The 25,943-nt window shown below is 46.5% G+C and overlaps 3 protein-coding genes across 5 annotated transcripts in view; 2 read left to right on the forward strand and 1 right to left on the reverse strand.

Annotated features, from left to right (window-relative positions):
• kek6 (kekkon 6) overlaps positions 1-10,271 on the forward strand; it is a 42,511-nt gene extending 32,240 nt beyond the window's left edge. For both annotated transcript variants that reach the window (NM_143623.2, NM_001276222.1), the window contains exons 3-4: positions 4,204-4,594; positions 4,776-10,271. In NM_143623.2, coding sequence (NP_651880.1) covers positions 4,543-4,594; positions 4,776-7,234 — 2,511 coding nt within the window. In that variant the 5' untranslated portion in view covers positions 4,204-4,542 and the 3' untranslated portion in view covers positions 7,235-10,271. The remainder of the gene's footprint in view (positions 1-4,203; positions 4,595-4,775) is intronic.
• A 4,818-nt stretch (positions 10,272-15,089) lies between these two features.
• Zmynd8 (Zinc finger MYND-type containing 8) lies at positions 15,090-23,596 on the forward strand. Of its 2 annotated transcripts, NM_170563.2 has the most exons (10): positions 15,090-15,305; positions 15,442-15,565; positions 16,401-17,420; positions 17,539-17,705; positions 17,769-17,850; positions 19,082-19,262; positions 19,331-21,006; positions 21,083-21,792; positions 21,926-22,792; positions 22,860-23,596. In NM_170563.2, the coding sequence occupies exons 3-8, from the start codon at positions 16,404-16,406 to the stop codon at positions 21,323-21,325; spliced, it is 3,366 nt and encodes a 1,121-aa protein (NP_733442.1). In that variant the 5' UTR covers positions 15,090-15,305; positions 15,442-15,565; positions 16,401-16,403; the 3' UTR covers positions 21,326-21,792; positions 21,926-22,792; positions 22,860-23,596. The 2 variants fall into 2 exon arrangements, with proteins under 2 accessions (NP_733442.1, NP_651881.2); NM_143624.3 differs by having other exon boundaries at positions 16,389-17,420; positions 19,331-21,792.
• A 175-nt stretch (positions 23,597-23,771) lies between these two features.
• On the reverse strand, positions 23,772-25,505 carry CG11550 (uncharacterized protein). Its single transcript, NM_143625.2, has 5 exons — positions 25,148-25,505; positions 24,958-25,065; positions 24,326-24,470; positions 24,056-24,269; positions 23,772-24,006 (listed from the first exon to the last, which is right to left on the reverse strand). Exons 1-5 carry the CDS (start codon positions 25,420-25,422, stop codon positions 23,852-23,854), a joined length of 897 nt encoding a protein of 298 aa, NP_651882.1. The 5' UTR covers positions 25,423-25,505; the 3' UTR covers positions 23,772-23,851.
• Positions 25,506-25,943: the final 438 nt, after the last annotated feature.

Here is a 25,943-nt window from a genome sequence, read left to right on the forward strand (position 1 = left end):
CCAGAAGCCCCGTGGCAGAAGCCCCGGGCTGCTTGGCTAAGGCGAATGTCCTGTTTCTCGTTTTCGCACGTACAATGTGCTGCACTTGCACTCTGCCCCCAGATAATTGCATTGCCCCCGTCCATAAGTGTCTGCTGCTGCCATCACGCCATCGTGCCATCCTGCAATCCTACCATCTTGTCCTGCGTCCTTCGTCCTGCGTCCTGCGTCCTTGCTCTTTGCGGAGTTTTGTGTATTTATGAAAACCATTTCCGGGCGGCAATAAAACTCAACACGGTCAACGTCAGCGGCATCTAATCTTGGCCTGGCGGCGCTTCGAGTGCCATTAATTTTGCTTGTTTTTTTCCCTGTGACATTTTCCGATTATGTGCGGATTTGTGGCACGACGGACGCCCCGATCCACTTTGGTGCCCAAGGAAAAGTTTGCAATTTACACTTTGGAGACGGCTGTCCTTGAAAGATTGGCGAGTCTCTGGTCCCCTGGTCTTAACAAGGAAAAACAAATAGGCCACCCGATGACAGGCGATAAGAGCAACCTACTCGTGTTCTTGTACTATTTTTTTTTTTTGTATTTGTTTTTGCCATGCAAGTGCCACGCCCCCATCCGCCGCCACTCGCCGCTGCCAGGAAAAGTTCCGCCCACTTCTGGATTTGCCTTTTTGTTAATGTTTGCTCAATTTAAAAAGTTTTCCATCGCCATTTGCATTTGCACGCACATTCGCACGTGCTTATGCAACGGCAAAACAATTGGAGGAAGCAGGGCGGGCGGTAGGTGGGCGTGGCAGGAGCGGCGGAATGTGGGTGGTCGGTCTAGGGGGGGGGGGTGGTGGTGTAGAAAGTGCTCAGCCAGGCGGCAAAGAAACCATTTGCATACGCACAGGGGCTCAGACCCAAGGGGATTCCAACGAAGAGTCCATTGGGAGGTAAAAGTCGAATCGTGGCTTGATCTCTGTTTCTTAGACTTGAAATATTTAGCCAAAAGGTATTTTGGATAATTTAAATGACTTAAAGGTATCGAAAACAATTTGTATAGCATTTAATCATTCTTTTCTAAAAATGTTGGCTTCTAAACGTAATTCATGCAGAATATGTTAATATCTGAGGGCTGCTTTCCCAGAGTTCGATTGACGTTTATGTAAAAATCCCTTTATCTTGCGTGTAGCGCTAATCAAAACAGCACAACGCCTAAAACCTGTCGCAGATTGGTTGCATAAACAAATAGATAACCGCGTGGCATTTGCATAATCCAAAAAAAAAAAAAAAAATAGCTTAAATAACCCCGGCCGGTGACCTACGCCCCTGGCCACGCACAATGAAGGCAGCGGAAGGAAAGTTGGGCAGAAATCGGAATGAAAGAAAAAGCGGAAAAGTTTAGTTTTTGTTTTTAATTTGGTAATGCAGCACGGAGCATGGCCTCCAATTGTTGGCCCTGGACAAGGACTTTTTCCTGTTTTCCGACAATTACATTTGATGAAGTTTTACAAATGAGCGAGGCGTGGTCGAGCTGCGGGGCGGACATTTAGTTAACTTTCGGCCAGCTGAAATTGAAATTGAATTCCAATTGTCAAATGGAATTGTATATGACCAACTAAAAAGGAGCGCCAAAAAACGCCAAAAACTAGAATGGCAATTTATTGGCCGAACAAAATGTGAGGTGGGACATAATGGATTAAGGTGGAAGCGTGCATTTTAAAGTCGGAAAGTTCGAACGATAATGATTTACGATGGGTTATGTTCATAATGCATTATTAATTCGGATGCAGTGGAATGGTAAGGCTTTTAATACGGTTATAATCAATTCTTTTAATTCTGCATAACTGCGTTTCAGTCAACATTGTGTTGCAAATATGTGCACAAATGTGTTTGCGCAAAGTTTTAAATTCTGTCGCTCAATTTCACACTGACTTTACATCATATCCTAGCGGGATTTCGGACTTACATGGTAACCAAGCTGGATATGCCTGAGTGGCGATTTAATTACGAGGATGGACTATTTCCATCTTTGGTTTCAATTTTGTACGTTGTTGATTTCCACTCTGATTCGACTAGCATTCTCTGAGTTCCAGGTCCACTTAATTTATCGCTATATAATTGCTCATACGCACTGTTGCATCTGTTTGGATTTGAAGCCCGAAATCAATTTGCAGCTAAACTGCCGCAGATTATCTTGAATTGGATTCGAAATCAAATTGGCAATTGCCAAGTACAGGTTAACAATTACCGGCCATTCCGGCAGATTAGCCAGATACCAAAAACCAGATACCAGAATCTCCGAGTCGTTATATGTCTGAGTTTGGCAGAGGGAAAATGCCATATCTTTCTGGGCCATCTCCCATATGCTGGAACTGGAGCCCCATGTCTATGTGGCATCAGTTAATTGATTTGCTTTACGACTGCGGCTGCAGTCAGTGCTCTTGCAACATATTCCTCCATAATATTTTTTTAATATTGTTGCGCGCTTTGGCTGGCCTCCTTTTGGCAATTGGCCATCAAATTAGCTTTGCTTTTTTGGTCCACTGTGCCACATTTATGAATATCAACGAACCTGTGAGTGCCGCTGCGGTTCCAGCCAGAGTGTCCCCTAAGTGCCTCCATCCGCGCGTTCTTTTCACTGGGAAAAATCTCTGGAGAACCAAAATTTCCATTTAGTTTGTGATGCCCCAAGAAGGGATGTATCTGGAAATATTACAACTATCTCAAATAATATATACTGCGAACTTTATCAATGCACCAATCCAATTTAATTTTGGTTGTTCGAGTTTTAAAGTTGTTCGATCAGTAAATTTACTCTGGCGCTCAAAGCGATCGAATGCCATTATTTGTGTTTCCAGTTCCCAGTTCCCAGTTGCGAATCAAAGTCCATAAAATGATATACCATTTTCTATCTGTGTGCTCATAAAGCAGCAAAAATAAAACTGTCGACGATTGGGAGGAAAGTGGAAAATACCAAGGGGCGAGGAAAAGCGGTCTGAGGCTGAGGCAAAGCCAGCAATTGCAACTGCCAACTGCTGCTGCTGCTGCACTGACACAGGAAATATTATCCGCATTGCCAGCAACGAGCGATGAGCAGAAATTGAGGCTGCCAAGGTTTTGGCCCGGCTTTGTGGGTCGTCCTTTCCGACGAGGGATCCTGGTGGGTGGTTGGGTGCCGTCAGGACAAAGCGCAAAAGCGGCCAAGTGAATTCTCAAATACAAATTCAAATGGCAAATTGACAAATGAACCTTTTGAGCTTTTTACGTTTTCATTGTCTGTTCGTATCTCCTAGTTTGCCAGTGGAGCGGATTCATCCTTATGCGCTGTTGGGTGGGCTTTTTAGGGGCAGGTGGAGATGGGTTTTGAGTGATCCAGGAAACCGAGGGCAAAGCGAATGTGGCCCCAGTTTCGGTTGGCAACAGTAAGTGCGGTGTAGATTGTGTTAAATTAGGCATTTTCTGTTGAGCTAAATTACTTTTATGCCAGAAAGGAGCACTACACAAGGAGTGACTTTATGCACAGTGTTACCAGTGACTTAAATTTGAAACCATCAACACATAGTTCCTTCTCCAATATTATTGACTATTGAATTGGCTTGAATAATGGGTTTATAATTAATATACAAACGTACAGCCCAGTTACAATTATAGTATTTCCTGCAGTGAGTGATGAACCCGGCATCCCAACCCATGGCCACCTCGGAACCGCTTTGAGTTGGCTTTTTTCCAGTTCAGTCCCGCTCCTTTTCATTCAAAAAAAGTACAAACAAAACCCGAGGGGGAGCACAAAAGTAAAAAGCATTCGACAGGCTATTGATGCTGATTTTGTAAAGATTCCGATGCCAATGCCGATGCCGTTGTCGATGCCAATGAAAATGAGAATGAGAATGGAGCTGGCCATGGGAATGGGTATGGGAATATGGGTGGCCAAGGGTATTGTGGGGAATGCCCCGAGTTCGAGCCTGAGCCCCTGCGGGTTTTGGTTGCCGCTTTGTTGTGCCGTCCGGCTGGACGTACAACAAATTACAAAATGTTGTTGAAAGGCGATTTTAAAGCCCCGGCCACTTGGCACCACCCACCCACTCTATTCAGAGGCCAAAGCCGAACTCGGTAAACAGAGATTACAAATGGGCCAAGTGTGGGTGGAGTAGGAACAACTAGAACTACACAACTACAATGGGCATTGTTGGCCGCTCACGCTAATACCGGATTCTCTTTTACATTTTGCAGATTTAAGAATTCTTAAAAGGATACCAGCAGAAGGACGACCAGCAGCAGCAGAAGGACCAGTAGGAGGAGCAGAAGGCACCCACAAGAACCAACTTTCCACTCGAAGCGAATTAAAAGAAAAGAACTCAGCCAAACTGGAGGCGGAGGGCAAAAAACGGCAAAATCAATAGTGCCGAAGAAGTGTGGCCAAAGTGCTGAGTAATGTGGAGTAATGGAAACCTTTTTGCTGGCGGCGGCAACATGATGTGAAACATGGCAATCGAATCAGCCAAAGCCATTTAGGGTCATCAATTGCCAGGGTAGTGGAAAATCGGCAGCAGGAGCCCCGAACGAAGCCATATGCATCGCAGCATGGATCGCAGAAGGAGCAGAACCCCGAGGACTCTGCCAGGTGAGTTGTCATTCCCAGGTAGCAGGTGCCACACTCCAAAATAGACGGTCAATACAAAGGAAACCCACAGATTAGCTACGTACATATGTATATATGTATATGATCTTAGACCCCAGCTTTAATGTGGCTATGTGATTTATAAGTGCTACATTTAAATTCGTTTTCCTCATTTCTCCTTTAGTCTGCTGGATTCTGCTGTGCCTGGTGGCCTGGACTGTTGCAGATGACTGGTCTCTAAGTTGCGCCTCCAACTGCACCTGCAAGTGGACCAATGGCAAGAAGTCGGCCATCTGCAGCTCCCTGCAGCTGACCACCATTCCGAACACCCTGAGCACAGAGCTGCAGGTGCTGGTGCTCAATGACAACCACATCCCGTACCTCAACCGGGAGGAGTTCTCCACTCTGGGCCTGTTGAACTTGCAGCGAATTTACCTCAAGAAGTCCGAGGTGCAGTACATACACAAGGAGTCGTTCCGCAATCTGAAGATACTGGTGGAGATCGACCTGTCGGACAATAAGCTGGAGATGCTCGACAAGGACACCTTCATGGGGAACGATCGCCTGAGGATACTCTATTTGAATGGAAATCCCCTCAAGCGCCTAGCGGCTTATCAGTTTCCTATTCTGCCCCATCTGCGCACCTTGGACATGCACGACTGCCTCATCTCCTACATTGATCCCATGTCCCTGGCCAATCTTAATCTGCTGGAGTTCCTCAACCTAAAGAACAACCTGCTGGAGAGCCTGAGCGAGTACGTGTTCCAGCACATGGCCAATCTGAAGACGCTCTCCCTGGAGGAGAATCCCTGGCAGTGCAACTGCAAACTGCGAAAGTTCCGGGGCTGGTATGTGAACAGCCGCCTGAGCTCCGTGAGTCTGGTATGCAAGGGCCCTCCGGCCCAGAAGGATCGCACATGGGATAGCGTGGACGACGAGCTCTTCGGCTGTCCGCCGCGCGTTGAGATCTTCAACAATGAAGAGGTGCAGAACATCGACATCGGAAGTAATACCACCTTTAGCTGCCTGGTGTACGGGGATCCCCTGCCGGAGGTGGCTTGGGAACTGAATGGAAAGATACTGGACAACGACAACGTGCTCTTCGAATCGGAGAGCATCGCCTCGGATAAGCTGTGGAGTAATCTAACCGTTTTCAACGTGACCAGCTTGGATGCTGGAACCTACGCCTGCACGGGCTCTAATTCCATCGGCAGTATGACGCAGAACATCAGTATCTACCTCAGCGAGATCGTTCAGCATGTGCTGGAGAAAACTCCGGAGACCTTCTGGTACTTTGGCCTCATCATGGGCATCTTCGGAACCGTCTTTCTGCTGATCTCCATCTCGTTTGTGGTCTGTCTCTGCAAACGCACTACCCGCCAGCACCGTCATGCCAACAAGGCCGGCGTGAAGTCGAGTGTTAGCTTCAATGATCAGGAAAAGAAACTTCTCGACTCAAGCGTCACCACGACCACCAATGATCGCGGTGACAGCTATGGCATCGACAACCAGCCCACTTCCATCGGTATGAACAAGGGGGACTCGGCCGGAATGGGCTTCAACCAAATAGAGATCCATGCGGTGGAGAGTCATCGGCATGGAAGCATGTTGGTGCAGCAGCAGCCGCAACAGCAACAGGTTGCAGGTGGTGGTGGAATGCGGCAACAGCTGATGCAGGTCAAAGATTCCACCTGCGGCATGATGAGTGTGCCCACCTCAATGGCAGGCCATGCCCATTCGCATCCTGCCCAGATCTCTGAGGAGTTCCCGCTGAACGTGGGCGTCTTTCCACCGCCACCAGAGTTTTGTTCGAACATAGTCCCGAATCCAGCGTTTGGGGGCAACATTTTCATCCGGGTATCCGTCACACAGGACATGCTGGATGGTGCGGACCTGAACATGTATCCAGATCTGCTGAACATTCCGAAGAGGATGCAGGACGTACAGGAGAGTGGTGCTGGTGCAGTTGCCGTGCCCGAGGGTCAGTTTGCCACTCTGCCGAGACACACAGCCCGGAGAGGTATTCTCAAGAAGGACACCTCCTTGCAGCAACAGCAGCAGCAGCACCAGCAGCAGCATCAACATCAACAGCAGCAGCAGCAACAGCAGATACAGCAGCAGCAGCACCAGCAGCTGCAACAGCAACACCAGCCATCCGGACTCTACACACATGATGAAATCGTGACCTACAACCTGGAGGCCAGTGGCTACGACCCCCACCAGTCGGGGTACCACAGCAATGCCATGGAGCTGCCTCCTCCGCCGCCGCCGCCCGCCGTAACAGCGGTGGTGCAGTGTCATCACCCGAGTCCCAACAACTGCGCCAGCTGCATCAACAATGCGCCGCCACCGCCCTCCGCCTGCCAATCGCCGCCCGTCGAGGTGACGCCCATGAGGCCGCTGGACAGCTCCGCCTACCCCAAGTACGACAACATGGGTCGGCGGATCACCGCAAGCGGAGGACTAGGTGGATCCAATCTTTCGCTGCACGACGAGGAGCGCTACGAAAATGAGACGCTCTTTGGCCAGGCGGAGAGTCAGACCAAGGGAATGCCGGAGCAGTCACAGGATCTTCACCAGCCGCAGGAGGTGACTCAAGGCCAGGACAAGGGCGGCGGTCCTGGCGAGTTCGTGTCGCTCTAGTATTATGGTACCCAGGTGTAAATAGGTCAATAGATTCGTGTCCCCAGAGTCCCCGGGAAACCCTTGGCAATCGTTTGGTTCATATCAGTTTGAGAAACGAGTGCTCTAAATGAACATATGTATATGTAGCGACCCACACAATCTATTGACTGCATCACATTCACATCTGAAGAACATAGAACGAACAAGAAATGCGGACAGGATCGATAGGGTTTTCATTTTTGGGGACTAAACTAGCCCATTAAATGAAAATCCATATGAGACTGTCGTGTTACATCCCAATCAAAATTATAGATTTCGAAAATGTTGAGTTAACAGCGAGGCGAGCAAAGACAACATTTATTTTCCATTCGGATTGCACTCTCAGACTAGATACCGTTACAGAATATATTTCTAATTCATACTCCATTAGAGTCCCAATCCTAGCTAGCATTTGGTAGTTGTCCCCTCGAAGTCAGCACCTTTATAGAGGTCGACAGCGGTGTATTCTATAAGGTATAGCGACCAAAACTGATCTTCATAAGGTGTATAGTACGATTAATCGCAAATGTATTGGACCCATAGATGGTCGAGTCTTAGACATATTGCTTCTGGGGTGCTAGAGTTTTAGAGACGAGTCACTACTGAATAGGATTAGATTGGTATAGGATGGTGTGAGACGAGGAACTCATATCTCTAGGCATGCATATATATAATATATATATGAAACGTTAGCCAGATCTATTACGCCCCATATAATCGCCCTTATAATCCTCGATGTGCATTGGATATATAAATACTTTATCTAGTTTTTAGCCCCTCACCCCGTAAAATAGTTCCTTTCTTGTACATATGTAAATGTATTCCTATTGCTTAAGGACTTTTAAATCAAAATAATTTTATGCTCACTACCCGAAAAGTATCGAAAAGTATCGAAGAGTATACATATATCACAGAGTCGTGCCAAATGTTTTTAATGTCTGTTTTAAACCTGTTAGCCTCATGCGATTGTTTAGACGTGTTAGAGTCCGTTTCGATTACTTAAGCGTAGTATTTGCTGAACACTTAGTACCTATGATTTAGTCAATCTCAGATGTAGCCCACGGCAACTATCCTAGCATTCAGATTAGAACACCTTCGTTTCCTCTCCGTTTTCTCCCTCGAAGTCCAGCAAGTAGATCAAAACTATATCTGAATAGGGTACGACATTAACATTTACGCAACATAATATCTATATATGTATATGTACATCTGCATATGTTTGTACTTGTGTGTAATCTGAATGTAGAAAGAATGAAAATCAAATACGACCGACCCAAGCGAGGCTATATCGATGTGTATATCTTATATATAGTACATATGCAATGTAAACATTTATTGAGATCCATGTTTGTAGAGGAGAGAGAGAGAGAGAGAGAGAGAGAGCACACGAGAACAGAGGCCGCGCATTAAATGGATTTTTTGTGTCTGTAGAAAGTTTCAAATTCGAGCTTGGTAATGTAAAAGTAAGCTATAGAAGTTAATATAAGTACACGATAAATTCCACTTACATGACCACGCCCACTCGCCGCCCCTTCGCATGATAAATGTGTGAGTGCAAGCATGCATGTGTGTGTGCGTGTGTGTGTGTGTGCGGAATAATTAAACACATGAATGCAATGAATTACTATAATAATTATGGGAGAAAGTATGCAGGCAAATATTTGCACAACTTCCATGAGATTTTTAACCCCTTCACCCCGTAGTTATCCATTATTTGTTTTATCGCCGTTGTTGTTTAATGTGTGCCGAGTTTCCAGCGAAGGGATTTTTGTATTTTGGTATTATGAACTGAACCAGAGCAAATTTGCACGGCACACACAAAACACGGCAAACAGAGCATTCTAGTTTAATCTGCATAAAATTTAACTGAATCCTCATTCCCAGCGTACCTCATTTTTGACAGCGCAAAGTGGATGATTCAATCGAAAGCATTATTCGCCCGCTCTAATGGACGAATCTAAATTTGAATCAGGAACAGATACGGATACAGATACAGATTCAGATTCAGATACAGAAACTTTGGCGGTAGGGGCGGACCCTGTACATAGGCCATTTTAATTACATCATACTCGCGCAGCAGAGCCAATATTTTATTCATTTTAAATCGTTTTAACTAATTAAAACCAAATGGAAACCGCCAACTGAGCGAGAGCAAAGACAAGTGTAAACACGCAAATAGAGTAATGGGTAATGAGAATAGCAAGAGCCCGCCTAGAGAAAATTTAAACTATGCTTTTAACTACGTCTCCCATTCACCATTTCCCATTTCCCAATTTCCACTTGCCACTTCCACGACCGCTACGCGTTTTTCCTGACGGAGATGGAAATGTTACTATGATTTTAATTACTCAGCTTGAATGCAAATGGAAGGCGCCCACAGAACCAGATACCTAGATGCGAAACATATCTGCGAGTCCGTGTATCCACGTATCTGCGTATCCGTGTGTCTTGCTGTTTGGGTATCTGCATCTGTTGGCGTTGCATGTGGCATCTATTGAGGGGCCGAGAGAGCGGCAAAATTAACTTTTTATGAGCGCTGCCAAAGTGCTGACAAAATAAATTAAATTCGAATGATGAATAGTAGTAACAAATTTTGTACAATACCATAAAAACATTGCATTGCACATTGCATTTTAACTTGAATTCCATTCGAATGCTGAAATTAGCCAAATCCTACGAGCCGCACAGAATCTGAACCAGAATCCATCACGAACTCGTATACGCATTTATAAATACAAAACATCCCGACAGGACACGAGCCCACTTGTGAACAGGACACACGGATACGGACGTGGACATGGTCATAGCGACGCCGACGAACAGGACAGACCGGAAAAAGCGAACATTGAACAAACAATATAACCGAGAATACATTGTAATAGCATTAATAGATTGTCAAGCTTTATTACACACTATATTAACATAGATGGAATAATAATAATTATTATTATGATTACTGTAATAATACGAGTAACAGAAGAACACAAAGAGAAATATGAATAAATTTAATAAAACCAAAAACAAAGCCTTTACATACATATGGTGCTATATGCTAAATGCATTCATGCTCGTTTTTCCAGCCCGTCATTACAGCCTCGCACAAGAGGAAAAACAAGGCCAAACGAGAGGGGAAAATCGATTTGATGACATTTCCATAATGGAAAACTTCGCTGCAGTCAAATCAATGTCTCTTCCTGCGCACTTGATGGAAAGTTCTCGCCAAACACTGCAGCCAACTTCCTCAATATCCTAGGTTCTTCCCCCATAGCACCCTCCTCCTACTCCGCACACCCCCCCCCCCCCATTCCACACTCCCCTTCCCAGCCAATCTGCATAATTTGCCATGAGCCCCGTTCCTATCACTTGTTGATCGTAAACGGTTTTTGGCATATCAAATTTCCGACTTTCGCCATTGCCATTTTGAAATGTTTGCTGGCGATAACCAAACGAACATTCGGAGCATTTCCGCGCCTAATCTCCGCTTCCCAGTGCCACAGCCACCTTACCAAATGCTTCAATAATGACTGCGAAGGAAGTACACTGAGGGAAAAGAGGGCCGCTTTGTCGCCCGCAGCGCAGTGCACCGTTCATCCGGAAAATGAATGTCGACGTGCCACTGGGAATTTAACATTTAATGCCAATCAAAGGGAATTTACGCATCGATGAATTGTGCAAATACCTTCATATTGTTCAATCTGTTATCTTTATGTAATGACCCTTTAAATGGATTATGTTTTCTCCAGTGTCTCACTGTAATAACATTTCCGTCCTAATGCACTTGGAGCACATTTAGTCAAAAGTTGGCCTTGCATCTGCGTCAGCATCCGCGTCAGCGTCACCGTCGCCGTCATCAGCTCCTTCGGTTTCAGCACAGCCGATTTTAGCCAAAACCATCACGACCCAGAACCCAGAGTCCAGAATCAGACCGAGACCGAGACCAAGGAGCGATTCAAGGGCCGTTGGCACCGACTTCGGCTTGGCTTGGCTTAGCTTTGGCTTGGTTTGGCCATGGTCCGCACTCTGTGTGCGAGTCCTCATGCGGATACGTGGATACGTGGGCCATGTGCGGACCCTCGGGGGAATCCGATTGCCACGCATCGAGCACGTACGCCGATGACGACAACCGCAAACTGCTGCGATTTCTAGCAGCGACCTCGCTTCGCCCGCCTCCAACCCCCCTGACTCCCGCTTAGTCGCACTTTGTGGCTTTTCCTGGCAGGCAGCCTGCCACCCACTCGATAGATGCACTGAGAGAAGATATAGAGAAGCTTAATATATACTCACCTTTTTGAGCGCCTAAGCACATGGTAGTCAAGGTTCAAGTTGTGTGCTATAATCTACGGGTTTTTTCGCCCAGTGCAGCTTTCCTTGCCTTCCGTTACGTATGCAACATTCATTTTTGACAAGCATAATTTGCGGCTGGCCCAGCAGCGCAGCCATTGGGATTTTGGCCCGACCCCCAGTCTTATGTGTTCCAGGTTATTTACAGTTTTCATGGCCCTGCACTTTTCTAATGCAAAAATGATGCACTGCACCCACGCGACCCACGTCCGCCCACACTATCCCGCCGTTGGGTGCTCGGATGGCAGGGTGAAGTGTGTGGGCCGGGCTGTCTGTGGTCAGAATCGAGTCGGGTTGCGAGGATGCGGCGCAGTCAAAACATGCACTTAATGTAGCATCAGCAGGAGCCACGAGCCAGGAGCCAGGAGCAAACAGCCTGTAGCAGCCGGAGGGAGAGGCCTTTTCTGCTTTTGACCGGGCTTCGCAGACGCCACACCGCAGTGGCAATGAAAGTTGGAAACCAATATTTGTGCGGGCCGTGGGCGAGGACCCAAAGGGTTGGCCAGGAGCGGGCCTTGCTTGTGCTGTCCCTAAATGGATAATTGAGTTTGGCTCGAATGAATCTCTGAACATTTAGGAATTAGATTGCTCGGGGGAAGCAACCACAGTTGGCGCATCATGTTGGGAATTTTTGTGGTAAAATAGATTGATGGAATAATATACTTGTTAATCTTTTTCTAACCGGAATATTTGTCCAGTATATTTAATTTGTACATATAATTAGTAATAACATCATAGTAAGAATATCAGAGTAGTCGGATTCATTTGAAAATGCATTGGCAGCTGAACATTGAAATCCGCAAAACACAAACTCCGCTCCTGAGGATTTAGAAACAAAAATAAATCTGTTTGCCAAACAGTTATTGCTCTTGTTTTTGCGCCGCTGCCACAAGCATCCTCCTCCAGGTCCTCCACCAAAACTAATGCCAACTCCAGCAGCCGCCCCGCACCTTTCTTCCACTTTCGGATCCGTTTCGTTCCGTTCCGGCTCCTTGCAATCCGATTCCCCACGCTGCCCGTCCCGGCAATATGTGCGCTCATTTTATGCCTTGCATTTGGCAACGGCTCAATAATTGGTCAGTAGATTGGGAGTGGGCGATCGAGTGGGAGTGGGCGTTCAAGTGGGCGTTTGAGTGGGCATTCCAGTGGGCGTGGCTGGGGCAGAGGGCCACTGGGCACGGGCTCGTGACTCAGGTGCCCGCAAAGCTTTCTATAAATTCACAGTCCATGCCAGTGATTATGCAAGTTGGCTAAGCCGTCGACCATGAGGATGCACTGGCAGTGGAATCCGAGAACTGCCGCCTGCGGCGCCGGAGCTGCAAAACGAAATTGAATATGGGTTATGAATGGGACGCATCGCCGGTTACCCGGACCCCTGCCTCTGTCCCACTTACTGTTCCATCTTCTTTCCGCCAGAAAAACAAACAATGTCCGGAATGGAGTCCCGGATCCGAACCCCCATGGCTAGCCGGAGTACTCTGCAATTTATGCCTGAAGCTGGCGATGGTTAGCGAATTTCTATTATTAAATAAATTGGAGAGGGGCAAGGTACCAACCGCTTTTAGTTATTGTTTAAAGTAAGCATAATTAAACGTTACCCGAAAGCGAGCCCTTTTGAATCTTCTGGGTGAAGCCAACCAGATATTTGCATCTCCGCCTCCAAAATCAGTTGCGAATGAGCCGGAAAAATCGCAGCCCATTGTTCTGATCTTCTCAGGCAAATCAATACCGCCGCTAAATGGTACATTGCACCTCGAAAAGGAGCCAACAGCGGGGCGGGGAGGTTCGGGGATGGGCTCGTCCTTTGATCCCTGCGCCGTATACATATCCATATACACACCATGTGCCTCACCTATCCCTTGAACGGACGCCCCTACCTGGCCATTGATTAAAGTGGTTCCTTTGCAAATTTATGTTCGGAATATTAACCGAATTGCTCCCCGAGGAAAACTCCCCAGCCACTCTCACTCGAAAAGAAAAACTTTTTCCACAATGTACTCGTGTACTGCACACACACACACACACACACACACACACACATAGCCAATCGTATGAAAAAGGGGCCAAGGCAACTTTTTTAACAGTTTTTGGATTTTGGAATACAAATTATGTAAGTAATCTCAATTTATTGATATATGGAGATGCATGTTTACACGTGGCCAGCAGCAGCCCGACATTGTCGCTATTTTGGAAGCCATCAGAGGGTATGGGGTCCATATTACAGGTGGCCGGTCGGTGGGTGGGTGGCTCAGTGGGTGGCAGGTAGGTAGGTGGTTGGAGGCCGTGCCTGCCCGAGTGTGACCCTTATGAATGGGGCAACTTTTGTCTTTCTTCGTCGCATTTTATACTCTCGCAGCATTATAATTTGCCATGAATATATGAAAACCGTTTGTAGAAGTTCAACCGTTGTGGGGTCGTGGTCCTTGGGCTACGGCTCACTCCCCCCACACCAGACACATCGCTTGGTATTGTCAGCCTGGGAAATGGTTTATGTAATGGGATTCATAACTTGTTTACCTGCCAGCAGGGCTATATCCAGTCGAGAAGTGGTGCCGGAGAATGTCCAGGGTCCAGAGCGCTGGTCTCGTTGGCGCAGCCTTTTAATTTTAATTAAACTCCTCGAATTGCCGTAGAAGATTTTTCGTGAAGCTGCCCAATGATTTATGGAACTTTCAAGGTTATTCGCTCCATTATAAATTCATGTAAATGCTTTTGCATTTCTGGTCATTATTTGGCTCATTATTTTGCAAAGCCAAATTAGAGCAGATCATCGCATAAAACCGAACTTAATTACCTGAAATTATGATGCATGACCCAGTCCCACCATGTGGCTGATTTACTTTTATGGCCTAGTGCTTTCCAATCTAATCCCTGACTAGTAGTAAATTTTACGGCCCTCGTGGCCGTATATTAAATGTAATCCTTTATTTAAACTCATTTAATTTTTGCATTGATTAATTCATGATTAATGTTCTGAATTTATTGGGCATTTAAAGGGCAAAATGTAAGCGGTAAGCCATTAGCCTTGTTGTTTGGATTCTGTCACTGTGTGTATTATTGGAAGTCCTTAAGTAATCTTTGTCTGCTCATGAATTTCGAAAACATAATAATGCGATAACACCCAATATGATGGTATATACATATTGAAAACTTTATGAACTCATCAAACTTTACTTTTGAAAAGCAAAGTTTCCCTCGACCAATATTGCCAACTAGTTCGCTTAGCGAGTATTCGCCCCAGCCAGCGTTGCCAACTGTGCCCGTGAGTATTGAAAGGGGCACCATTAATTTAGTTCTTCATTGTAAAAATTTAGCTTGCCTAGTAATGCAGATTCAAAATTCAAATGAATTCGATTCGTTGATAATGACTTAAATATTTAAAACGCGCGCCAATGCACAATCGAAAGTGGTCGTTCTGAATCAGCTCATCTATCAATGTATCGAAAACCCTTATTCGATTAATCTTCCTACAACGATAGCTCGATAGCCATCGGGACTGTTGTCATCTGGCAGCACTGTTACTTCGGGAAAAAATAAAATACAACAAAACCATTAATTAAACTAGGAAGGCGCTGCGTTACATCAATTGAGGGCGCCGATCGTCGGACAATCGCCGTACGTAGAAGGCTCGAAAACCGGCGTTTGGAGACAGCGATCTGAAAGGCGTCCAGTCAAATCTGCGATTTTCGCACACAGCCCTGAGAAATTGGTAAGAGCCAGGCAGAAGGAAACGCTTTCCGCGTATCACTCTTCCCCCTCCCCTTCTAACTTCCGCACCAGCAAACCTGGTCATGCAGCACAACACACTGAAAACACTAAATTCATCGTGGACACATTTCTTGCAGATGCGACAGAGGAATCTCGCCCAGAAACAGATCGGACCGAAATAAATCGCTCAGTTATGGTTCCCACTTTCAAATCACCAGGGGAGAGTGGTAACAGTGAGGCTTCCTAACGTGAACATCGCAGGTGCGTAAAATTTGCGAAGCGAACACAGATGCAAATAAGTAGGAAGCGCGGAGCACACGCCGCAAGCACTCGCTGAAGTTGCGCTGGTGACGCAAAAAAGAACGGCAAACACAACACGCACGATTCCGTGACACTTTGCATTTACACATTCCCATTTGGCGAATTCGTCACACTCGGCACACTTCGGCGAGTCGGGCTGATACGGTTTAGCATATCGTATTTGCGGTTTCCAAGTCTCTGATTTTATTGCTAAAATATGTACTTGTTAACGAAATTGAAGGTCTTATACCATACTGTGTGCCCTCACCTCCACACTGCAATTTCTATTACTCGAAGAGTAAGAGCAAACACTTCATCCATTCACAAGTGTGTTACATGTAGAAGAGAGGGTGGTCCGAAAGCAACTAGATTTGTGTATTCGTTATGACAGGATCACTAGTCGAATTGATTCGATCCGCCTGCGCGTAAAACGAGAGGTATCTTGCATCTAAGTATAGAATTGTGGTTTTGCTCGACTGTGATGTCCTCTCTAGCTTATTACTCAAAATTAAATTTGTTGTGTCGGAGGACATGAGGGGGATTCGTTGACATTATAGCTAATAAAGAGTTTCAAGTGTTCTGTTTGATTGTAATATTAAAAACCCAATATTGTACATATGGATTCCTAAAATTTATTTATAGAGCAGCATTATCAATTAAATAGCTATAGTCAACCTCACGAATATTGAAAGAAAAAAACTAAAAATAAGTTAAGAGGCAAAACATCAAACAATTATTTAGATTTCTCAATTGCCAGACTGTTCCATAAATGTATCATTTTCAGTCTTTCGCACAGAGCATGGAAAGCACGGACAGCAGCGACAGCAGTGGGGATAGCTTAAAATCCATTCCCCGGCCGGACTTTGAGGCCCTCTCCGCCATCGGCAGCCCACAGCCGCAGTTGCAGAGCTCCTCGCTGGATGGCCACGTCGAGATGGAGCCGGTCATCATGCCCAGCAAGCGTCAAAAGTATATTGTCAGTGCTCCGCCTGGGTCGGCCAACTGCAGCAGTAACTCATCCAGTTCGAGTCCCTCGAACATCAACGTGGGCTCCTCGCTTACCATGAAGTTGACGAAGGTGCAGCCACAACAGCATCAGGCTAAGTCCTCCACGCCAAACAACAAAGGCAAAGTAGCCAAGGAAATGGTTGCTCTGCAGCGCTCACACATCGAATCCGAGGTCCTCAGCAACTTTGTGACTGGGGTGTCCAAGCTGAAGAGTCGAAAGTCGCGATATGTGCCCGGGAATCTCGCCACTCAGGCAGTAGGTGGAGAGCTGTCCCGCAGCTTAAATACCTCCTCCGAAAACGAAAACAAATCTCTAAAGGTTGCCCTTAAGCGGAGCAGCAGCATTCCAGCCCCCATCCTCGACTCAGATGACGACTGGCAGGACGAGGACATCGCCTGGGGCGTAACGACCTGCAGGCCGAGAGGACGATCGATGGCCTTTGAAGATGGCGAGCGGCTGGCAAATCTAAATGCGGAGGACAGAAACATCGTTCCCGCATACTCAATGGCCACCCGCTGTCGGTCACGAAGCAAAACTCTATCCTTGAGCAACAGTTGGAGCAATGATGATAAGGGTCCCCGACGCAGCAACCTACGCAGCGAGAACGAGGAATTCGCGAAGAAGCATAATGCTTTTCTTGATCGCATAATCCACGATGACCGGGAATCGGAACTGGCGTTGAACACATCCGGCGAAGGCGAAAGCTCGCTCTTCTCGGATGCCAGTGACACAAAGACGACCACGGCCAAAACCCCAGAGGAGGAGGCGGCCGAGCGGCTGGCTCTCATATATGAGGAGCCACCTACGGTGAGTGGTGACTAAAGTTTGTAGAAATTATTTTGAGAATTATGCTTAAGAAAATCGAGAAATCCAGTCTTTGCGGAGAGATAAAAAATTAATGATTTCCTACAATCCTCTCCTGCAGCCCGGCTGGGACCCGTTCTGCTGGAAGTGCCGAGGGTGCGGCAAGCTAATGCCGTGCTCCAAGTGCCTGCGATCCTTTCACTCTTACTGCGTCCGACCTGCCACCACCAAGTTCGACTCCTCCTGGAAGTGCCCCGAGTGTCAGGTTATAGAGGCGGCCCCCAAGAGGTGACTGTTTGGCATTTCTTTATAAATGAAACCTATTTATATATTGGTCATTTGCGTTTCTAGACTGCGGCGCAATGGAGTTTCGGTGGATCTACTAAGCCAGCTGCTTTCCTTCGCCCTGGACCGTATGAAGCATGTGCGCGGGGTGAGTAAATGTGCTGAATTCGAATTTTATATTCCATCGGCTCCGTATGTATTGTAATTTGTTCCTTGTCGAGATTTCATTATCATTCCACGCCGTTCTGTATGTATCAAAAGTCACGCGAAAATATTGTGCCTCAACAGATACATATACATGTGTACATGTATACCATATGTGTGGTTTTCAGCTCCAATACTTGCTGATAACTCATTGGTTACTTCTATGTTTAAACCTTAAAATCAAGTCAAAGATTTCCAACCAAGCTAAAGATATTCATCGATATTGCATTTTAGGGGTGACATTAATTGTGCTATTATTGCGCCCGCAGCTACTAATAATATGGGCTATAGGTGATGTGATATTTGCGCTCTCTGCCGCCTCCACTCGCTTCCACTGTTGAAGACCCAGTTTTTCTCTTGTTCAGTGGACGAGCAGATAGACACCTGAAAGTCTCGCTGGTCTGCCGGGGTATTGTGTTCTTGGGCTACAAGTTACTTTGTGCTCCCTTGACCCTTGAAGCTAAAGCCCCACATATGCACATCCGGCATGGCTCCATTCCAACCGCAGATGTGGGCATTTGTCGGGGCTGTTTAACGACTCACGTGGTTCTCTGCGCTCACTTATCTGCCAGTCGATTCCAATGGCCAAAGGCCTGTTGGTGTGGCTAATGGATGGCTGTGATTGTGTTCGTGAGGGCCTCATGTACACGATAATGCGGTTTAATGGTCTGAGCTACGCAAATAGACTGTTCAATTCTATCTTACTATGCCAGGCCCAACAAATGAGCCGAGGGGGAAACTAGTGAACCAAAGGAGCGATATTATGCGTATAATATGTTAGTCAAGTGGAATAGTCATATTATTTTTGTGTATGCCGTGTTGCTACTACATTGAGCCCATCTGTACACAGTAGTTTATCTTTGGCCGCCATTTAAGACCTTGGCCGCGTACATATACTCCAGTGGCATGAAGACGTGCAAGGAACAGCAGATAGCAGCAATATATATATTTGCTCAGCTCACCGTTCCCTCTTTTACCGCAAGACCCATGTACCCATCCCCGCCTTGACATGGATATACATATACATATACTTATACATACAATCGGCGTATCTGGGTAGAAGCGAAAACTTGTTCTCAAACGACAGAAGCTCGTTGAACAAACGATCTCTTCGCCGCACGACGAATTCAGATCCGCCGCTTATGCACCCTTTCCACATCCATCTCAATCTGCAGGCACATAAGCTACGGTCGCCGCTAGAGGTTTTTCCGTTGACGTACAAAAAGTTTTTTGTGAACCCGGTGAGCTTCGAGAGCCTGGCGCAGTGCATCCGCAATGGGGCCTACCAAAGCACAGACGAGTTTCTGAGCGAAGTGAAATGGATACAGCATAACGCTCTCATCCTGGATGCCGGCGGTGAGTGCAATTCGATTGAAAACCTCCCTGACAATTCTTAATTGCTTCGAATGAATTTTATCTTGTAGATGCCAAAGTGGAACAGGCCTCAAAGGCTGTGGTGAAGGTATGTCGACAGGAGGCCAACGAAATCGACACCTGTCCCGAATGCTATCTAAATGCCAATTCCAGCGACGAGTGGTTCGTGAAGGTGTGCCGGCATCCGCATCTCCTTCTCTGGGCGAAACTAAAAGGATTTCCCTATTGGCCCGCGAAAGCCATGGGTTCATCAAACTCAACTCTGGTGAATGTGCGATTCTTCGGCAAACACGACCGAGCTTTCGTGCCCGTAAAGGACTGCTTTCTTTATTCGGCTCAAAATCCAAACACGCAAACCAGCCGGAGATCGGCAAGGGATTTGGCGGAATGCATAAGGGAGGTTGAGATTCACATCGACCACATCAAGCGCAAGATTGGCGCTTTCAATTATGCTCCCTATCGCACCCCTTACGATCCTCTGGAAGAGCAACAACAACTGGAGCAGATGATGCCAGGCGTGTATGCGGCTATCGACCGGGAACTGGAGCCGGCTAATAAGACACCGCTGCAGTTTCTTATACGCAAGACCGCGGACGATAAGCTCTCCATCGTCAAGAAAACAAAGGCGACAGAATCGGGAAACGAATCGGATCAATCGCCAAGTCCTACAAAAAAACTTTCGGAGGTTGATGTTGTTTCTGTAACAGGGTCCGGATGCAGCGATCACTCAAATGTGAAGAGCAACAACTATGAGGTTATATCCAGATCTGGGGAATCCTTGACCGACTCTCGTTGCAAGGTGTTGCTCAAAAGGAAATCATTAGCTGCCAAAATAGTTGCAGAATCCGTTGAAACTTCAGAAGCGGTGGCTCCGAAACGCAAGCACTCTCTAAGTGATGCCAGTTTCACCAGCGAATCCAGCGAACACAAACGAAAGTCAAAGCATGCTAGGAAACAACACGATAATCAGGATAATCAAATTGAAGAGGCAGAAAAAACTGGCCAAGAGCCCCCAAAATCTCCTACAATCTCAAAACAGAATGAAAATTTACGAGATGAAGAGAATGTCATAGAAAATGCTGCCAATGATACTTCCTCGGCATCCCCGGTATCTGCGTCTGTGGTTTCTGTGGTGGAATTGGTCAGACGACGCCAGGGAGTGACCATCACAAAGATACCACGCGAGCAACAGCAGACAGCAGAGGACACAGCTGCTGTTCCCATTCCTCTTCCAACAGCTCCACCTCCCAAACAGAATATCCCAAAAGGGAATGAAGCAGCAAACCCAAAACAATCTGATGTCGAGAGACAACAAGAACAGCTCATCAAAAAAGTTATTCCGTTTATAGAAATTAAAACAGAGGTGATGTCGGAGCCAGATGACGAAGGAATAGAGGAAGCGTCACCGGCTAATCAACCTCAAACTGATCAAGTTCCCTTGCAACAGGAGACAATTACAGCACAGCCGGAATCTCAAATGCCAGCTGCCGCGCCGGCTCCCCAACCCAAGCCAGTGGATAATGCACCTTTTGAAGAAGTCAGAATCAAGGAAGAGATTCTCAGCGAAGATGAAATGGAAACGGAACAGTCTATTGTGAGTCGGAGGTTGAAATCTGTGCCACCTATGCCATTGCCTATGCCCCCGCCTCCTCCTTTACCGCCAAGAGAGGAATCACCCGCGACAGCTGATTCGGTTCGATTTGTGGGCGACACCACGATCCAAAGGGTAAGCCAGAAACAGGGAGGCAAGTCCACGGATACGGGCGGAAAACGTAAAGGTGTTCAACAAGTTCCCATAGCAGGTATACCCCAGGCACCCTCTCCAACTCACTCGCCCCTTCTGTCAACCGCACCTTCACCTTCGGCATCACCAAAGCCAACTAGCACGCTTGCTGTTAGCAAGCCACCGCCTCCGCCACCGCCCAAGGGAAAGTCTGCGTCACACCTTCAATTTCGAGGAAAAAACGATCGTATCCCAACCTCCCCACCGGCGACTGCTCCACCAGCCACAAACACGTCTTCTTTGCTCCGATCCAACATGGTAGTGATTCCAGTGGAGCAAGGCGGCAGCTGCAATGCACACAGCCCGATGACTATCCCGGTTCCACCATTAAGGGCCGTTTCAAAGAACACACTGCAGAATACCTCAACGGGATCAACTTCCTCTTGCGTTCCCAGCTCAGTCTCGATGCCCCCACCTTTAGCCGGATTGAGTATTCCTCCAGTGGCCACTCCCACATCACAAGAAGAATCAATTACTAACAGTGGACAACCTGTGGGTCTACTGGCTAGCGCTTTGAACGGAACGGCAAACGACGTCTTGTCCAGTGATTCCATTCCTAATGATCCCATAACTCCGGGCTTGGCCACGGCATTGAGTGAAATGCTCCTGCACACCGGTGTGCCAAAGTTGATAGCTCGTCCACGCGGGGCTCTCCGATCGGATGGTTCACAAATCTATCCCTCGCAAGCCGGACCGGTCTCGCAAAAATTGAAGGAGAACGCACACAAGGTATGTTTGTTCTAAAATTGAATTCGTGCATACTTGTAGCATCGATTTTTAGTCAATTTTCTTGTATTTGTTAAGATTTGTTGTATACAAAGTCATCCACTGAAGCTGTCTTGCATTATCGCTAATTTCGCAGATAACCGACTACTTCATCTCCGTCATCGAGGACACGCTTAGCGACATGGCTACAGGGGACCAAAGTGTCCTGCAAGCCCGGATTGCCGGCCTGTCGCTGGAGAACGAGCGTCTGAAGCAGCACTATGACCGTCAAATAAACGACTTACATCGCACGAGCGAGCTAATGATTTCCGAAATGCGAAAGACTTTGGAGCAAGAGCACAAACGCGTGATCTCCGAACTGCGACAGCAGAACGCCATCGAGCTGATGCGGGCGGTCGAGGAGGCAAAGCGGAAGCAGTGGTGTGCGAATTGCATGCGTGAGGCGCAGTTGTACTGCTGTTGGAACACATCCTACTGTGACTATCCCTGCCAGCAGCTTCACTGGCCTGGACATTCTGCCACTTGTGGTCAGTCTGTGCCACCTACAATTCCAGTTCCACCTTCAGTTCCGACTCCGATTATAGAACCTGGACGTGCCAAAGCTAAAGTGGCCACGCCAACGGCAACTCCGTCAATTACAAACCCAAGCCCCAGTTCGCAGATAATGCGAACAGTAGCCGCCTGTCCATCTGCACCACCTAGTGCCAACGCTTCCAGTTCCAAAAAGTGGCCGCCTATGATGACGTTAATGAATCAATCCAATCAGGAGGCCATGCTCAAGCTGCCCGCCACTACATACCTTCGGCCAGTGGTCAGCACGACGATGACAGCTCCCGTGACTGCTCCGCAACCAGCAAACAACAACAGCACGAACGTAATAATGGCACCCACACCACCGCCAGGAAATAATCTGGCCACTATAATCTCCGCACAGCGGAATCCCCCCAACTACAACGCCAAGCACCCCAATCCAGCGATGCCCGTGCAACGCTTTAATATTCCTGTAAGTTAACAGCATCCTGATGAGCACACATTTCTTGAGACTCACTTATTTTTGAAACGTGTTTCAGTTGCCCATCACCGTAAATTCGAATGCACCCTTTATGATGGCAGAGCAGCATCAGAAGCAAGTACCAAAAGCTACTGGTCGCTCAGGTAAAAACAATAGCCGAATGCGCCAAACTTACAGCAACAATATCAACAACAGCAACCCGCAGGGTATGCGCTGCAACAACAACCCGCAGGCTATCCGCCAGAATCAAATGAATCAACAGGTATTCCAGCCATAAATCATACATACGACAAGTAAAATTCGCGATAATTTTTCACCTGGAAAGAAGACTACCTGTAATTCAGATAATAATTTCTTTGATATTCCGGAGAAACTCATTAAGAGATCGATTTACTTGGCCGATCCCACAAACGGTCATCGCATATATATAAATCGATATATATATATATATATATATTTATCATTTCCCCGAGCGCAGCTAATGACTATGGTTTTCTTATAGATTAAGTTTAAATACGAAAGTGTAAAATAATATTACCGTTCAATAATTACTTTTAAGATTTCGATAAACCTTGATCTAGTATTGCTGGTTTTACTGTAACTTAACCGCGTAGTAAGTAAGACTCATTGTGAAGCCATCAGATGGACTTGGCCTAATCATAGCAACTAGTAGTCTGTAAGGGCATCTCAATTTCATTTTAATTTTGATAACGCTGTAAATCGCATTCTCATCTTTTTTTTACATACATTGTATGTATATTTAAAGCTAAGCTGCAAAATAAATAAAGGACAATTAATTTTTTGGGTATTGCCATGTAGTTTATAATTAGACTCGAAAATGAACAGATAAGTTTTCCAGATTCCAAAGCGAAACAGTGTCAACTAAAACAGCAACTAAAGGCAGCTCCAGCCCGAAAGCATGCTATGCAAAATATAAACGTAAGTCAGCCGCGAGTAAATAGCAAAATTTGCGAATCCGGTCCGCTTTAATTATGTCATCAAACACCAGTAAAAGAAAACAATTTTCTAAAATAATGTAGAGCCCTTGCCCTAATCGATATCCAACTTCTTGAAGTTTCCCTCAATCCCGAATAAGTCGGATGCATTCTTGGCCTTGCCGGGTCGCAATTTCTCGTTCACCTGGTGGCGAGTCTCAAACTCGATCATTTCCTTTCGATTGTCCAGCAACTTCTTATAGTAAATCTCTGCGAACAATTGCTTAAGTAATTTTCTCATATTTAGATGGACACCGACCTTTCGCCACGTTTGCCTCCTCCAGTTGACCACCATATTCCTTGGGAAGCATTTCCTGGGGCACAAACTTGTAGAATTCCTTTAGGTCACTGTGCATATGGAGCACAGTGGTCAGTTCCTTTTTCATAAACGGAGTCATCAGCGCAAGAATCTTGTCCATGAACGGTACAATGTTGATGAAGTGAAAGCCTATCAACCGGATGGCAGCCGCTTCCTGAAAATTGAATGGTTGGTCAAACGTAGCGAAACGTAGCTTGGCCTACTACCTACCTGCAGGTAGTAAAGGAACTTCTTCATTTGCAAGAGTCCAATGCGGGCTACATGCCCCAAGGAAGTGTTTTTCAGATCGATTACAATAACGTGTCCCGGCTGAATGCCATCTTCATACATCCAAAAGTCAAACACCATGCAATAGCTGGAAGTGAAGAGCAAAGGTGTTCAAAATCGAGACCAAGCATTCCAAGGCAGGAGTGTATCCACTGATGCAACCCCTGAACTACACCCTTGTCTCTCAAGGCTGCTTAATTGTTAACTCTTAATTGACTGCCATTATGCAGCAGATTTTAATGATTGGTGGGTGATTTGTAAGTAAGCTGTGTACGGAGGCGACACTTAGCAACCCAGTATGTATTTCCGTGCTTTTCGGTGCACTAAGTTTGAGGGTTCAGATCGGACCTTTAATCTCTTCATGCTCCGCACGCTTGTCATAATCACGCCACAAATGACGTGCAAATCACACAACAATAACTGACAGCTATTAAGATGTAGTTGAATTAAACAAATGTTTGCGAACTGTCTATAGCTATTTTACTTGGGAGGGTCTATCAGGATTTTCTTAGTTTGGTGACGATATTAAGAGAATCTTCTTCCTTGATCCACTAAAATTACATGTTCGTACTCACAGCTTCATGACATCTGCAAAATTATAATTTGAGGTATTCAGGTCATCAAGCTTGGCGAGAATCACCCGGTATCCTTCGGGAGTGGCTCCTGGCAGGGGAACAATAGAGCTGTCCACATATAAGGAAATCATATTGGGTAAACGCACAATTGACGGAATTTAAAGAAAGGCTTGGCCTGAATAATACCCACACTGTTCGCATGGCGCGCCTGATCTCGGGCCGCTCGCAATCGAGGTTCACGAAGAACTCCTCCAGGTGGGTGCGGGCCGTGAGATTGGTGTCCAGGACCTGCTTGGCCACCTCCATGCTGTAGCGGCAGGCGTGAAAGAAGTGCAGTGCCTCGCCCTCGGAAAACCTATCCGAGATGTGCGGCTGCGCGTGGATCCAGTCCAGAAATTTCAGCACCTCCGGTCGCCTGATCTCCGGAAAACTGGCATACTGATCCTCCAAGTTGGCCTCCTTCATCGTAGTCGACTGCGCCGAGGATTTACTTCTGATCGTTGCGCTAATTGGCCCGAAACGCGATTGAGCGCGGTCAACTCTCGAATGAAATGGAAATGGAAGCTGGTTGCTTTCGCAAGTGAAACTGGTTGGCCGTCTGACTTCGCTTCGGGAATTCGGCATGCAATTCCGTGTGTTCGGGATGAGATGGGGAATTGGGGCTTTTTGGGAGGGGAGTTGGGACTAGCATGTGTTCAGTAAAAACTGGCAGTGGCAATCGCTGGTCACACGAAAAAAAACTCTAGATTTTTGTTAATTTAGTTTTTCCTCCAGTACATCAACTATTTGAATTTGAAACTTTATTATTCTTTCCAGTGTATTTATCTTCGGTTCATTTCACTTCGCCTCCATCAGGCTGCGTGAAAATGCATTTTTACTCGCCTGCTCTGCCGTACGGTTATCATTATATTTTTCCCTCTCTTCGGGATTGCATAACATGTGATCAAGTGATTGGGCGGCCGATCCATGACGAGGGGTCTGTTATT

This window comes from Drosophila melanogaster, chromosome 3R (genome assembly GCF_000001215.4).
Source record: "Drosophila melanogaster chromosome 3R".
Lineage (NCBI taxonomy): Eukaryota > Metazoa > Arthropoda > Insecta > Diptera > Drosophilidae > Drosophila > Drosophila melanogaster.

Excerpts from the sequence above, each read along its gene's own strand:
- CG11550 (NM_143625.2), bottom strand. The coding sequence starts at position 25,422 with ATGAAGGAGGCCAACTTGGAGGATCAGTATGCCAGTTTTCCGGAGATC. Across the intron at positions 25,066-25,147 it reads AGGCGCGCCATGCGAACAGT|CTCTATTGTTCCCCTGCCAG; the intron begins GTGGGTATTATT and ends ATATGTGGACAG. Across the intron at positions 24,007-24,055 it reads GGAGGCAAACGTGGCGAAAG|AGATTTACTATAAGAAGTTG; the intron begins GTCGGTGTCCAT and ends AATTGTTCGCAG.
- Zmynd8 (NM_143624.3), top strand. The coding sequence starts at position 16,404 with ATGGAAAGCACGGACAGCAGCGACAGCAGTGGGGATAGCTTAAAATCC. Across the intron at positions 17,421-17,538 it reads TATATGAGGAGCCACCTACG|CCCGGCTGGGACCCGTTCTG; the intron begins GTGAGTGGTGAC and ends CCTCTCCTGCAG. Across the intron at positions 17,851-19,081 it reads GTATGAAGCATGTGCGCGGG|GCACATAAGCTACGGTCGCC; the intron begins GTGAGTAAATGT and ends CTCAATCTGCAG.